At 41.2% G+C, this 12,893-nt stretch overlaps 1 protein-coding gene across 1 annotated transcript; it reads right to left on the reverse strand.

Moving 5' to 3' along the window:
- Positions 1-530: 530 nt before the first annotated feature.
- Positions 531-12,633, reverse strand: atg4da (autophagy related 4D, cysteine peptidase a). Its single transcript, XM_080758150.1, has 11 exons — positions 12,296-12,633; positions 9,401-9,674; positions 9,051-9,134; positions 8,728-8,901; positions 7,585-7,936; positions 7,090-7,157; positions 6,578-6,729; positions 5,454-5,532; positions 4,666-4,742; positions 4,364-4,483; positions 531-2,222 (listed from the first exon to the last, which is right to left on the reverse strand). Exons 2-11 carry the CDS (start codon positions 9,624-9,626, stop codon positions 2,040-2,042), a joined length of 1,515 nt encoding a protein of 504 aa, XP_080614276.1. The 5' UTR covers positions 9,627-9,674; positions 12,296-12,633; the 3' UTR covers positions 531-2,039.
- Positions 12,634-12,893: the final 260 nt, after the last annotated feature.

Raw genomic sequence — 12,893 nt, forward strand, 5'->3', positions numbered from 1 at the left:
GCCCCCCTTAGTTCTCTCTAGTCTCTTCACCGCTCCACCACCACAGCGATCCGTCAAGTTACATCGTTTCAGCACGCTCGTCGAGTCATGCCGAGGTATGCGTTTCACTTCTTGTGGACCGACTTCAAAATAAGAGTTTATTTTTACTCAAACGTTATTCAGTGATATTTATTAAATACGTTATTCGGTGCACTTTTGTTTTGAAGTTCACCAACCGGATGCTAGATGATAATTCAGGAAAACTTGATGAGTTTGTATCTATGGCTTGTACTGTATATCAAATATCCTACCTTCTATGACCGAATGTCTAGTCATCTCGCATTAAGCCTCCCTGTTCTGTGTAGCCTAGGCCTTTAAGACGGCAGGGTACTAGTACTACATTTCAAGATTGGTGCAATAATTTATCTCAATATCAAATCATTACACACAAATGAAATTACATAATATTGCTTTCAGTATTGTAGTTTGACCTGCATTTCTGTTTAATGCAGTGACAGACAGTCACTATAAGTTTCGAGATACACGACATCAGGATTTCAGTGTGCATTTTAATCAGTATCTTCCACTGTGATAGACTGATGAGTGCAACAATGGTAGCCTTTAAAGAAAACAAAACCCAATGACAAATTTGACAATACAACAGTGGTTCTCAAAGTGGGGTCCCCGAGGGGGTTCCATCATCAAAATCCGTTTAAACGCTTTAAACCTACGTATTTGCATATTGCAATGGTTTTGGCTATTTTCAAATCTTGAAAAAAGAAAACGTTTTTTTAAATATTGTACCCAAATCGTGTAATCCATTCCCTTGCACAATCTTTTCAGATGCCATGGGGATCCACAGCCAAACACATTCATTTGGGGGTCTTTGCCATGGAAAAAGTGTGAGAACCACTACAATGAAGACAAACAAAATCCTTCCAACAAAACTTCATTCAAGGAGACATCAGAGCAAGATATTCGTACATTCCTACTACCATATCTTCTGGTACTGTACACGGGTTATCTACTCACCCAACTGGTAGCTACTGTAACTCCTGTTACAATATGAACTTTGTTACAAAATATTTCTGATCTTATATTTATACCCGATGGCAAGTCAATGCAAGTGCTGTAATAATGGTGTGAAGGTAGTAAAGGTACGATAGATTAAAGACCTAGCAACTCATAGTAGACATAATTGATTAGAAGTGTCAAAAGGCTATATTACTATAGCCTTATTTTAAGAACATAATTATTATACTAACAAGACAGCCGTTTAAGATGTTGAAGAACTCGAAACCTGGACGGAAGTATGATCAAATCCAACAGTACACTTATTAAACACATTAATTAAATGCCCCCGATGACGTGTGTGTGTGCGTGTACGTACACACACACACACACACACACGATGGTGAAGAATAAAATTCCATCAGGAAAGTACAGCAGACATTGCAACAGTGATACTAATCTTTACAGAGAACAGGAGTCCAATATTTACAATATATCACCAACTAGTCTGTTCCTTAAATACCATGCACACCAAACATCCACCTCAGTGTCTCCAGTTCAAGCCAGGGTCAACAGTAGCTGCACACTGTACATTTGGAATACTAAAAAGAAAAACAAAACAAATGAGTGCTTGATATATCTCGTCTTACAATATGCACAATAAGCTACGGTAAACATGTCTGGATGGTAAATCAAGCACTCCTTGAGTACTTCAAAGATTTGAAGACATATTTCATGTTTAGGTTGTGATTTTGTTCATTTGCAAAATAGCGTTGCATTAATACCCACTTAATTGATGTATAATAAAAAATGATATATGCATTAAAGGGTGACAATAGACATACGTTTCTTTTGCCATGGGCCAGGGTGAGTGATATAGTGTAAAAGCAACAATCCACCTTGAAGTTGCACCAACAAGAGTGAGTCTACTCCTTCCTTTGAAACAAAGTAACAAACCAAAAAGAGCAGCTCCCTCTTCTTCCCCCTAGGGGTCAATGGTGGAATGGCTTCCATAGCATGGTTAGCATGGTTCAGTGCATTATTGTCTCTCACAGGAATACAAATTCATCAGTACTCCCCATGTTGTTACTCCTGCTCAGTATGCCTAGTGGGGGCAGAATGTGAGTCGCAGGGCTAGTGTGATTGCTGCTTTGAGCCTCTAGTCCATAGTCCTGACCCTGACCCTCCACAAACGTAAAGATGGGATACCTCTCTGTGGACGATGACAGAGCCTGGGGGACAAAAACAAAAGCAGATACTGAGCAGATGTAGAAAACTGAGAAATTATTAGGGAAAAGGATGGACATGCATTTTTTAAGTGGTTAAACCAAACATTTTTGTTTTTGAAAAGAATACTGCATTATACAGAGATGTGTGGTTATATTATCTATCAGATATTATCTTAGCCTGTTGTCTATTCTAATAGACATAGAAGTCTGACGTCAATATCGGTAAAGGGCACAAATCCACAGGTTCATGTACTTTTTATTTGCATTGTAATGCCCATAGGAGGATTTTAGATCGCCTCATATAAGAACTGTGTTTGAAAAATAAACATGTCATCCCGGCCGTTACACTCATATGGATATGAAGAATCAACGGACAGAGAAAACGCTATTGTTATTGCTACTGAATTAGTTACATTTTCGCAAGAAACAGACTATCATATGAGTGACTGACGGTCGTAAACAATACAGAGACACCTCCCTGACAATAACACAGACAGTTTGTTTATTTTTGGACCACAATGCATATATGAAACGATTTTAAGATGACCCCATGTTATTCTCCATAGAGAAATTACTTCTATGAACCAGGCAGAACCAGGGGATGAGCAAGTGATGTCAGGACTTTGGCACTCTATAATATTAACATATAATATTAGCTCCGACCGAGTAATCAGATCTTCCACACCATTGCTACTGATCTACCATACAACTCATCCGTGAAGTCATCCAGAGTTCCTCTGCCACCTCAAGAAACGGACCGATGTCAAGAACTACAGAGCGGTATCGCTCCTTTCCCTTTTGAGAAAAAGGTTGTTTCTAACCATCTTGCACAGAATTACCTTTTGGATCCCAGCCTGCCTGTCAGGATTCAAACCTGCACATTCAACTGAAACAGGCTCAGACTGCCTCACAATCCTCAGTACTCGTTCGTCATCAGGGCCATTTGATACAGTCATCCCTCCCCATAAGGGAGCACTAGTTTTGATTAAAAAAAAGGGGATAGTGCATGCATATCCCAATCGAAAGTGCAGGAGGTGCTGGACAGCAGATCAATAGTGAAATAAGTCTGCACACTGGCAGGGTATGGACTTTCTTTTTGCCAAGTGCTTGAAAAGCGTCTAGACTACATTTGCTACTTCTCTATTAGTGACCGTAAAGACAGCCTTAGTAGACACTTTTTCATGATTGGCTAAGACCCTAAGCCAATGGGAGACATACCCATAAAACCCATAGTCTGAACGGCATAAAACCCATACTCTGAACGCAACGTGAGGCCTATTGGCTGCATACTCTAGTAAGAGGACCAAAACAAGCATTCCTAAAAGACATGAGCAGAGGTAAGTGGGTTAGAGCGTACAAACCCAAACTACAGAATATCCGGTAAGTGATTAAACAGTATTTATTGTGAGGGAGGCGCGCCTTGGTGTCGGCTGCACAGGGAGGTCTGGTGCAGCAGCCTTCCCAGTGTCCAATTAATTAGGCTGATTGGCAGGAGCGAGAAAGGGAATGACATCAATTAGCCTCATTATATTACCTCAGATGAACTGTCCCTGGTACCATATATTTTGAATTTAAACTGCAGGAAACACAGTGATCTAAAAAGAACACAAAATATTGCCTTTTCTAATGACTAATTTATTGAGACGGGATGGGATTTATTATTATTTTTCTGTGGGAGTGGAATGAGACGAGTGTCAGTCTCTATGCCACACAGACCGTTACAGATACTGAAAATGCATTTAGCTGTTCTCACCAATGGGCGAGTCATAATCTCAAAGCACAGCTGTATTCATACATGGACTGGCTTACATTCGCCAGAATATCTCACTAGATTCTAGGACATACAGTAGTAACATTGTTACGAATGGTGCTATACAAATAAAGATTACTGTCATTACTTAATAGATTATCATGAAAATGTATATATTTTTATCTTCTTTCATTTCATCCTCTATACTAAATGTGTATAGAGGATGTGTGGGAACAAAATGTGTGAAAATTATGATTGTTAAACTAATCTTGATATGATTGAAGCAGGAAAGAGGAGTTATTTTATTAAATGCAAAAGTGGTATGCAAATACAATGTGGATTAAGCCCAAGGGGTGAATATGTTCTATGAGGCACTAGGAGACTAAACACTCACCACACTGACAGCAGAGCAGAGAGACTCAAAGTCCTTTTGACTCTTGGCATAGAAGCCAATGGTGCAGCTTGGATCCATACGACAGAAGGTCATCTTCCTGGGTGAGCTACAGTGGAATGACTAGGGGGGAGAGAGAGAGAGACAGAGAGAGAGGATCTTTAACCACTTAGGCCAGCAAAATAGCTGATGCCCAAAATAAGGATGCCACTTCAATATTACAGAGAGAAGCGACAGCACCGGAGAGAGAAGAAGAGATCAACTCAACGATAGAGAGAGAGACAGACAGACAGAGAGACACTAACCTCCAGTGGAAAGTTGACTTGCGAAGCATCAACCACAGGCTGACAGTAGTGAGGGTCCAGATAGAGTAGCTGCTCATCTACAGTAACAAACAGAAAGGTACAATTAGCACCCAATGATTAGAAACCACTACAACTCTGGACAAGGAGTGGAAAGCTTCATTGGAGGTTGTAGGAATGGAATGGTGAGGACAAACAAAAAGGCATTGGTTGAGCCCAGGTGTCAAGTTTAGGCGGCGATAGGGAAAATGGTAAATGGTGCATTTATATAGCGCCTTTGACCAGCTCAGTGGCCTTGTGGTTAAAGTGTCCGCCCTGGGACTGGGAGGTCGGGGTTCAATCCCCGGCTGGGTCATACCAAAGACTCTAAAAATGGGACCCAGTGCCTCCCTGCTTGACACTCAGCATCAAGGGTTGGATTGATGGTAAGTCCCTGCGACATACTAGCGTCATGTCCAGAGGGTGTAATTGTACATAAAGCTGCCTCACGCTACAGAAACAGGAGATAGGCTCCTGCCCTATGGGCCTCATGTCATGGCTCGGCAAGGCACTTTACATAGATCCCCCATTCACACGACACATGCACATTCATACACCGATGGCAGCGGAAACCATGCAAGGCACCAACCACCACATCAGGAGCAATTAGGGGTTCAGAGTCTTGCTCAAGGACACTTCGACAGCCACTCAAAATAAGTGTATCTACTATAAAGACTCTTATGTGCTGATAACATCTTTCTTTTTAAATAATAATAAAAAATAAAGAATAAAGAAAGAATAAATCAACTTACCTTGAAAGCCAATGAAATACAGTGAATGTTTGGGTTTGCCTCCAATGATTCCAATACAGCATTCCAAATTGAGGATGTTCTGGAGTGGAATATATAGAGATTATCATTCAGAGGTGGAACTGAGAAGAATACTAGATTACAAGTAAAGTGTAATCCAATCTTAGATTACCCATCACCAGATGAATAAATGTAACTAGAAATGTGCGCTCAGTAGAATGCAATTCTCTGCCAGTGCCAGCCCAGGGGGCATGTTCTAATAATAATAGCGATGTATGCAGTTAAATGACTATCTGCGGCCATGCAAGATATGATCACCAGTTGTACATCATATCTAGTGTCTTCCTCCCGGCCATGTCCTGATCACATCTCAAGACCGCATTAGAATTGTATCCATCTTGGTGCAAGCTTTGCAGAGTGTTATTAGCACTTTAAACTCTGTGAAAGGAGCAAAAGAATGTGTGTGGACAAATTTAGACTTGTAATAATTTGGGTTTTGGGATATAGTGTCACATTCATGAATGTATTACAGTTTGATGTTGGCCTGTACCGGCAAACTGGCATATCTGCAATTAGCTAGTTCCAGTACAGTACATCAGTCTAACTGAGGGACTGATGTGTTGTAATTGGCTAGCCTGGCGGCCCCGGGTCACTTATCCCAAAGTCTGAAGGGCCAATTGCGCCGCAATTATTAACAGAATAAAGATGACAGTTTGATATATTAAATATGTGCTCACAATAAATATGATGCTGCCTAATGCCTAGTGGTGTGCAAGATTACACACACTATACAATAAAGTTAATTTCCTGAAAATGTGATATTTTTCTTTTCGTGAAAGATTAACGTTAATGTTGGAGTTAGGTGGTTTCCTCCCGACAGCAGAGATATCATTGCTCCCCATCACACACAGGGACGCAATTATTCTTTGTTAAAAATCTAAGAAAAAGTGATTTTGAGTGTTTGTTATACAGTGGATCCATAGCAATTTTAAGTGTCTTCACTTCAACTTCTAACTTTAACAAACTTTATTTTTCTTTTGTGCAGTGGGTAAAAGACAAAAACATAGATGAAGTGTCAAAATAAATTAATGAGTGTTTATGTACTGTATGTGAAAGGGCATGCCGACCTTGACACATTCAATGTAGGAGGGGTTGAGTGTTTCTCCGCCCAGTCGCACAGGTACCAGGATAATGACCGACTTCCAAGACTGACCGGGCAACTCAGGGACATTCTGGTTCAGAGAAAGGTCACAAAGGCGTACCACATCCTCTTTGTACACTGGAACACACACACACACACACACACACACACACACACAATAAGGATGCCCCAAGGGCTGCTTGCTTCATGGCAAAGACATACAGTACATCAGAGACTTACTGAGTAACTTATCATGTGAGACGCACGCAGAACACATACTTATACTGCGGCACAAATTCAGAGGCTGCTAACTCACCACTGACTGCGCATCAGAAGTCATGATCGTCTACATTACGTTACACGTAATTATACACACTCATTATTACGTTTGATATGCTCACATACAATGCTATGCTAGCAAATTCACTAACACACACATTAAACAATGGGAGCATAATCAAGATCAGTGTGTTGTCAAACTCAACATGTCAAACTCACCAGTACAATCCTGAGCCACATAAACAGCCAGATTGGGGACATCGGTCGAGGCTCTGGCCACTGCTTTCCTACAAACACAAGAGGACCAGGACAGTAAACATTGTGTATTCTACATTCTTTAATCATATGTTTCCTCTCCTCTTGGCACAGAAACCTTTTCAATACCCTTTGTTCATATATTGTTCCATTGTTCAGATTTAAAAATATTATGTAATAAGGATATGATTTTACCAGAATGAGCATGTTTGAAATTATGACATTAGTAAGTGCCATTACACTGGGCACAGGAACTACAGATTATAACCTCTAGATAAACCATAAGGAATATAGAATCGAATTGACGCTGAAGAGACATAGAGAGGGAGGTAAATCAGACTCCAGCACGTCATCAATATAGGTGTGCGTTTCATCTATTTTAACTCCCTTTAATGGTTACCATCAAGTGTAAATAATTAGTAAACCATTTCCAGAATCTAGTAAAGCATCAGTGCTTACCGTAGTATATGTGCTACTACAGATGGGCCGTACCAGTCTCCTGCTTTCTTTCCTGAACTCTTGCCAAGCTCCACCAGCTGGTGAACCCCAAAGGGTGCGGAGGGCTGGTCCCCAAACCAGGTCACCAGCCTCCGATGGATGGGCTCTGCCTGCCTGTCCCTCACAGACTCTGGTCTCTTCTTTTGGGTAGAGTTGGGTGCTTGCTCGCCTGCCAGGGACTTCTGGGGGTTTCTGGGACCTCGAGGGGAGCCAAAGGAGGGTATAGGAACCCCCCCGGCACGGGCTGGGGAGCGTGGTCGAAACACCTCAAAGTCCACATCGGCCAGTTGCTGTGCGTCTGGCCAAGCCCAATCTAGAGAACATTTAAAAAAAAAGCTTGAGATTTTGAAACATGGCCGCATTTCTAAAAAGCGGTAAGTAACAGACAGACATAAAGTAGACAAGAAAAAATATAGACAGGAAGAGAGAAAGAAGAAAAAAAGTAGAGAAGTGACGCAAGGAAGAAAAAAAAAGAAAAGAAAAAAACAGCTGCTGAAAGAAATAAACTGGGCCAGACAGAATGATAAAGACATTGGTCAAACAGAATCTAGAGTAGCTGAGGAAGACAAGCGGTCCAGGCACCTGGTGGGGGTTCGAGTCGCGAGCCTATCTGCCTTTGCCGCATGTCTTCCCCCCCATCTCTCTCCCCCTTTCCTGTCCAAAGATTACTGTACCCGATCAATAAAGGCAAAAGCCAAAAAAATATATATATATAAAAAAAAGAAAGAGACACGGGCCAACTATCCAGAGAAACAATAGACACTGAGCGGACAGGCTTGCGCCAGCAGAAGAACAAGGGACAAACCGAGGGACTAGAGAATGAAAGAACGAGTCCGACAAGAAAAGGTACATTGAGGTCAGCTTGTCAGTCTCATCAGATCAGTCTCGAGACTATTACCGGTATTCATGGGAATGTTTTCACTTTAATGACTTGTTTGCATTAAGTGATGTGGGCGACTGGACGGATGGTGTGCTGTGTGCTGTGTGCCAAGCACCAAAACCATTACTAATAATAATGACATTCCACTCGTGTATCACTATTGTTTTTAGTATTTGCCCTATCAGATTTATTTATTTATGAGTGTATGGTAGAGAGAGACAAACCTGTGGGCATGAAATGGACCAGCAGGCCCTGTGCCAGCAGCATCTGCCCGCTGCGTAGCATGCAGCCCCAGCCACAGTCCGTGGTCAAGCTGGAACCCTCCAGCTGAGGAAACTCTCTCCTGTAAGTCATCCACAACCTGGAGACAAATGCCAGACGGAAACGTTCCACCTCATCTGAGAGAGAGAGAGAGAGAGAGAGAGAGAGAGAGAGAGAGATAGAGGAATGAATTAAGAGAAGAAAAACAGAAATGTAAAGAGCGAGTTTCCCTTTTAAAACATGATGTCAACAGCTCCATATCTATCAGCACCTGTGTCCATCTTACCTTCACTGTTGAGCAGATAGGTGTGTCCCAAGATTGTGACTGGAGAAGTCTTATTGAAGGAGGTCTTAAGCTTGACTGACCAGCCTGAGGAAGAGAGAGAGAGAGAGAGAAGAAGCAGGGAAAAGAGAAGTTGGAGAGAAAAATTCCAAAAGATGGCAAGCAGGGAAACCAAAGTGGAATATGCGGCTCAGATGTAATTTCTCATTTATTGAGAACACTTACAATTTAATGTAATTGTTGCGTTTTGAAAAGGTCTTTTACAAAAGGCAAAATATTTGTATAAAATACATGAATGGACACATCATGCACAAATACACTGTTCCCTACAGAGCAACACACAAACAACTAACCATATTTGACATTGTTCCACGCCGACATCAGCTTGGCTTTCAGCTTGTCCACTTCGTCCGGCTCCCCGGCTGCATCTCTGTTGTTGGTGTCTGGACTCTGGCCTTGACCGAGGCCAAACAGTCTGCCCTGCCGCTCCGGGGTCTGGTGCCTCCGGGTCTCCAGCAGCTCATCCTGCATCACCACTCCCCCAACGTACTGAGCCGCACTGGGAGAGATGGAATTCATGGCTCCTTGCTCTTAGAGCCGAGATGCAGTCCTCATTGCACTGAACAGCTGAGTTGAAGGGGGAGCGAGGGTAACATATTTGTTTGTCAGGTCACAGACAGGTAGGGCTGTCACCATTACAAATTTAAGTTGACGATTAATTGTCACTCAATTAATTGTGATAAAGGATTTAATTGTGTTGAACATTGGAGCATTACAATTTGTGTTTCCGTTTACCTTTTAGGCTTCAGAATCACAAATTGCACAGGGCGGATATGACAAATAACTTAAATATACAAAGAAATCACTGACACATTAAATATTTACAATGGCGGATCTACAAGCTTACAACACGCCACTGCTATTTCTGGAAAATGTTTGAAAATATATGGACATTTTTTAACATGGAAACGATTGACGATTATGCAAGAATAATTGCGATTATCTCAAATAATTGCGATTTCCTCAAAGAATTGTGATTAGACGATTATGTAAGCACAGAAGAGCAACCCACAGCGAGCTCTGACTGTGTTTGATGCAAAATCACCAAACAGGTGCGTGTGTCTATACTCTATAGTAGTAAAATAGGTCATCAGGTATCTGTGCAAGGACGTGGACCACATGGCTGTTGCTATGTTGTAGTATTGTACATGATGTTTTCTTTTGTGTTATGAAAATAGTCAATCGATGTGTCTCACCGCAATTTGCTGTGAGCTTGCTATTTCTCTGTGACGCTGTTAGACGAAGTGTAGAATAGGGATTAATCAGACTAATAGATTTACTTGATTGTGAAAATCCGTTAGATATAAGATAATATAAAATAACAAATTCGAAAATAAAATCTGCTTCTTCTTGCCCACGGTTACGCCGATTCAATATTGTGCAAAAGCTCTATTCTATTTCTGTTTATCCTCAAACCGTTTGCTGTTTACTGACTTATAAGTGACAGAATAACTAGTGTGGGAGTGTCCAAGGATATTTCATAGAGGTGGGGGGGGGGGGGGGGGAGACTATAATCTGACAGCACTTTAGATGTGCATATTCCATGAAACAGTCACATCACATGGTATGCATTTGCAGATTCCGCACACTTGCATTCCAAACGTTTGAAAACAGTGAAGTGTACAGCGATTTCATTACTCTGTGAATTTACAAAGAGGAATGAGTTACACAATACATGAAACAGAAACATATCGCCACAAAGGATCATGTGACATGTGACTTTTCTCTCACTTGCACAAAAGAGTTGTGTAGCACTAGCTGGAACAAGGAACACTGTCTAGAACAGTATAATTTCATCTCCAATGGGAAGTCAGTTCAATTAAAGTCAAATTTGTCATGTGACAACAGTGGGCTAAGCAGCCTGTGAACCTCTATCACAGAATATGAGGCAGGCAACTATACACAGGCGAGGCGATCATACATAATTAAAAAATTAAAAGCAGCAAATTAAATTCCTATTAACGTAGAAATATAAGCATGTGCTGTGATACGGCATTATAATATGTCCTCGTTTTTTTTATCAAACTGCTCACTGCTGGACTTGTGATCTGAAATGTAATCTATTTAATCTACTTCTGTCAGTGTCAACTTGGGTCTCTGTAATAACAATAGCCTATTTTGGCACGCTCTGCGACTGAATTATCCTTCGGTGGTGCATTACAATGAAACACTAAGAATGTCCATACGTTTTTTACACATCATAATAATCTGGTATAATTGTGTTATACCTCAATGATGTATGTGGCACATACATCATTGAGGTATAACATGATACTATATGTGCCTCTTAACAATATTATATGTTCTGTATTTAGTTCAATGTTATTTCTTCACTTCATTTAGGACCTCCTCTTTCCTATTCTGTGTGGTCTGACTATTACTGAATTGTCTGGCCATGCTTAGGCAAGTGCTACTGGGGATCCATTCCATAATAAAGTAAAGGTTGGGCACGAGTAGTCTTGTTACCCTCTCCATTGACCCCACTCATCCAAATTGCGTTTGCGATCTGCTTGTATTAAACGACGTTAAACTCACCAACATTGCAGCTCGCCTATAGGCCAAGCTTGAATTATCCTCTTTCAATCTGCCGAGCTTTTGTTTCATAAAAATTCACCGTAGACATGTTATATGACTCTGAGCTACTTTCTGCCAAGAAATTCTGTGCAGGTGATTCTTTTTTTAAGTGCTGGAGTTTCGAACCACTCGTCGAGTCACTGAACGGCCCTGCGTACCACCAGTTTCGAATTTGCACATAATGCAGGAGGCAGCAGCGCGACCCGTTAAAAAAAAGAGTGCTTCCTAAATTAGAAAAAGAATCATCTGCACAGAATTTCATGACAGAAAGTAGCTCATATCATGTCTACCTCTACGGTGGATTTTTATGAAATAAAAGCTCGGCAGATTGAAAGAGGATAATTCAAGCTTGGCCTAGAGCTGCAATGTTGGTGAGTTTAACGTTGTTTAACACAGGCAATTGGGTCGTCCACTCACAGTTAACAGTATTTGTATCGAGTTTGTGCTTGAAATGTACTGTAATTGGTGCTGGTTTTAATTAAATGGCTACTGTACTGTAACAATGCAAAACCAACACACATCATCAACTTCAATGCACTCTAAAACAAATACTGATCATTTGTATGTCAATATATAGGCAACTTTCACCAGTACACGTTATTAAGAGTGCATACCTGGCAGGGCACGCTGTCATCTCCGGGTTTCGATCCTTTATGCTTCAATGTAATCCAATCTTCAGTGAAAGCACTGTCTGCATAGCTCGATAAGGTTAGCTAACATAGAGTTTACATTAGCCTGGTAGCTTAGCTGTCAACGCAGACTTAACGGCCGTGCACGGGCATTCCCAACAGTAGATGTGTACAGTCGGTGTAAGGTTTGCTTTCTTCAACAAAGGTCGTATTGGTCGCTCTCAAATTGAGAGGAGAGACATGATGATAACTCGTAAATAAATAAATATTCTGCTGCTTTCGCGGATCAACGGGTTCTTCTTCTGATCTGGTTCTCCGTTTGACAGCCCAAGCAAGCAGAGAACATTTACTTCCTGTGTCCCACCCCCCGGGAGCACGCGATTGGTTAAACGTCAGATGTAGCACATCTGATTGGATGTATGGCATTCAATGGGGTCAGGTGTAACATTTTACGCTGACTGACAGTTATGTAATTTCTGACGTAGCCTATAAATGAAATGGTACTTGAAATGTTACACTACTACACGTTTCATTCATTTGTTGGAACTTGGAACTTTACATAATTGTAACACTGCATAATAAT

This window comes from Protomyctophum bolini, assembly GCF_963924005.1.
Source record: "Protomyctophum bolini genome assembly, chromosome: 3".
NCBI lineage: Eukaryota > Metazoa > Chordata > Actinopteri > Myctophiformes > Myctophidae > Protomyctophum > Protomyctophum bolini.

Bases quoted from the DNA above. Each gene is read 5' to 3' on its own strand.
- atg4da (XM_080758150.1), bottom strand. From the start codon at position 9,626: ATGAATTCCATCTCTCCCAGTGCGGCTCAGTACGTTGGGGGAGTGGTG. The intron at 7,937-8,727 runs GTTTGTCTCTCT...AATGTTCTCTAG, and splicing joins GGTCCATTTCATGCCCACAG to ATTGGGCTTGGCCAGACGCA. The intron at 5,533-6,577 runs GTCGGCATGCCC...ATTCCACTCCAG, and splicing joins CCTACATTGAATGTGTCAAG to AACATCCTCAATTTGGAATG.